At 54.9% G+C, this 2,293-nt stretch overlaps 1 protein-coding gene across 1 annotated transcript; it reads right to left on the reverse strand.

Annotated features, from left to right (window-relative positions):
- Positions 1 to 665: 665 nt before the first annotated feature.
- Positions 666 to 2,030, reverse strand: LOC143285633 (F-box only protein 39-like). The gene has a single exon (XM_076593030.1). The coding sequence runs from the start codon at positions 2,028 to 2,030 to the stop codon at positions 666 to 668; it is 1,365 nt and encodes a 454-aa protein (XP_076449145.1).
- Positions 2,031 to 2,293: the final 263 nt, after the last annotated feature.

Below are 2,293 nucleotides of genomic sequence, written 5' to 3' on the forward strand. Positions count from 1 at the left end.
CATAACATACAGCTTAATCTCATGGTTCATCACAGTGCTCAACAACAACAACAACAAAAAACACCAACAGAAGAAAAAAACAACAACAAACAAAACAAAACAAAAACCCCAGAAAACCAAGGAACAAACGGATGTAAACAGATAAATAAATGGATGAATAAGTACACTGATATAGACACATAAACAAGTGTTTGTTTGCTTGGCGTGTTTTTCCCTTGGCGGGGAAAGGGGGTGGGGGGCGGGGGGATTCACACGCGAATTATTGAAAAGGAACAAACAAACAAAAAATAAATACATGAAAAAAAAAATAAAAAAAATAAATAAACGAATGATGAAGAACTCGATGAAATAAAGACATGAATAAGCATTACAAAGAAAACAAAAGAATTATAGATAAATAAATGATTGGGTAAATAAAGGAAGAAAGAAAGACAGACAGAAGACAAAGAAAGAAGAAAGAAAGAAAGAAAGAAAGAAAAAGAAAAAGAAAAAAAGAACTAGAAAAAAAGAAGAAGAAAAGAACGCCTCACTCGTCACCCCCCTCAGTAATCCCTTCCAAACATCTAAAATAGCAAGGCCCCGGAAACTGAATATGTCTGATACTTTAATGTTTGATTCCACATCACGTTTTCCTTTCTCATTCCGAGTCATCTTTCACTTCTTTTTCACTGCTCCCCACCGTCGAACACGGCACCGCCACCATTAACAGCGGCAGGGGGCGACGCCGACGAAGGCGCCGACAAGGTCCTTGTGGTGACGTCAGAGTACCCGGCTGACGTCATGAGGCGAATGGAGCGGTCCAGCTCGGGTGTCATGCCGCGCACGTTGAGGTGGAAGCGGGTCTTCTTGGCGGGCAGGGGCGGCACGGGGCTGGGCTGGCTCCTCTGGCGGTGGATGGTGTCGAGGATCAGCACCACCGTGCTGGCCTGCAGTGCCACGTTGACGTTCAGCTCGCGCAGGTGCAGGCAGCGCCGGACCAGGCCCACCACGGCGGCGTCCGCCGAGACGTCCAGGTCGGGGCGCAGATGGAGGTGGAGCTTCGTGAGGGTGCGGTGGAAGGTGTCGGCCAGGTAGACCAGCAGGGTGTGGACTCCCAGCAGCAACCCGTGGTCCGCCAGGTTCTCCACGCCCAGGTAGGTCACGCGCAGCTCGCTCAAGGGCAGTTCCCTCACCAGCACGCTGGCGTACTTCTGGAAGCCACACAGCCCGTGGACGCGGACCTTGACTCTGAGTCCAGGGAGACGCCTCGACACGCTCCGCCAGCGCTCCGGGCTGATGGCCTGGCTGCCCATGAACTCGTCAGAGTAAAAATCCAGCTCCATGCGGCTGAGGGTCTCGGAGGAGGCCCGGGACAGCCTGTCCAGGATGACCTCGTTCAGGGCTCTGAAGTCCATCCGGATGGCCGCTAGAGCCTGGAACTGCCCCATCACTTTGCCATAGCGGACGAAACTGGCCGCCCTTGTCCTCGGTGAGAAGAACTGCCTCAGGTTGATGTCGGACAGGTAAGCCTTCGAGTGGAGGCGAGTGCCGTAGCTGAGGGCTTCCAGCAAGCGGGTCCCTTCGTCCCGGTCCATCAGGCAGTAGGACAGATCCACGGTGCGGAGATAGGACTGCTTCTTCAGCAAGCTGCTCAGAGACCGGATCACTTTGCTGCGGTTGTGGGAGAAGAAGTGCCAGCACGAGTGGAAGTCGGCGTTGACGATCCTGAACGTCAGCAGGCGGATCCCCCAGGTCTTGTTGACGGCGATGACAAACTGCTCGAAGGTCCTGGCGATGATGCTGGCCGTGTTGATGTTGGGCCGGCACAGCTCCACGTCCATGCTCTGCATGTGCCAGCCCAGCTGGCTCAGGAACTTCAGGTAGCTGTCCAGCTTCTCAAAGGCGTCGAAGGCCCTGAAGACGAAGTAGCGGCGGCGCCAGAGGGAGGGGTGCCTGAAGGCCCGCCGCCACGTCGTGCAGGCCAGGGAGGCATTGCAGCGGTCCACGTCGCTGAGGTAGGACAGCACGTGCACCAGCACCACGTCTGGCATCAGCTGCCAGGGCACTGTCACCCCCTCACGGGACACCTCGCTCCATATAGGCACGGCACGTTCCTCTTCTCGCGCTGCTGCTGCTGTTGCTGCTGCTGCTGCTGCTACTGCTACTGCTGAAGGGTTGGCGTGCGGATAGTCAGGAAGCTGAGATAAGATGGAAGGTGAGGGCGGCAAGAGGCTGCTGTTGCTGATGTTGAGCTCTCGTTCTTCCTCGTCCCACGACGAGCAACCTGCGTGGTCGTCCGCCATTAGTGGTGCTC

Source organism: Babylonia areolata, chromosome 9, assembly GCF_041734735.1.
Source record: "Babylonia areolata isolate BAREFJ2019XMU chromosome 9, ASM4173473v1, whole genome shotgun sequence".
NCBI lineage: Eukaryota > Metazoa > Mollusca > Gastropoda > Neogastropoda > Buccinidae > Babylonia > Babylonia areolata.

Bases quoted from the DNA above. Each gene is read 5' to 3' on its own strand.
- LOC143285633 (XM_076593030.1), bottom strand. From the start codon at position 2,030: ATGCCAGACGTGGTGCTGGTGCACGTGCTGTCCTACCTCAGCGACGTG.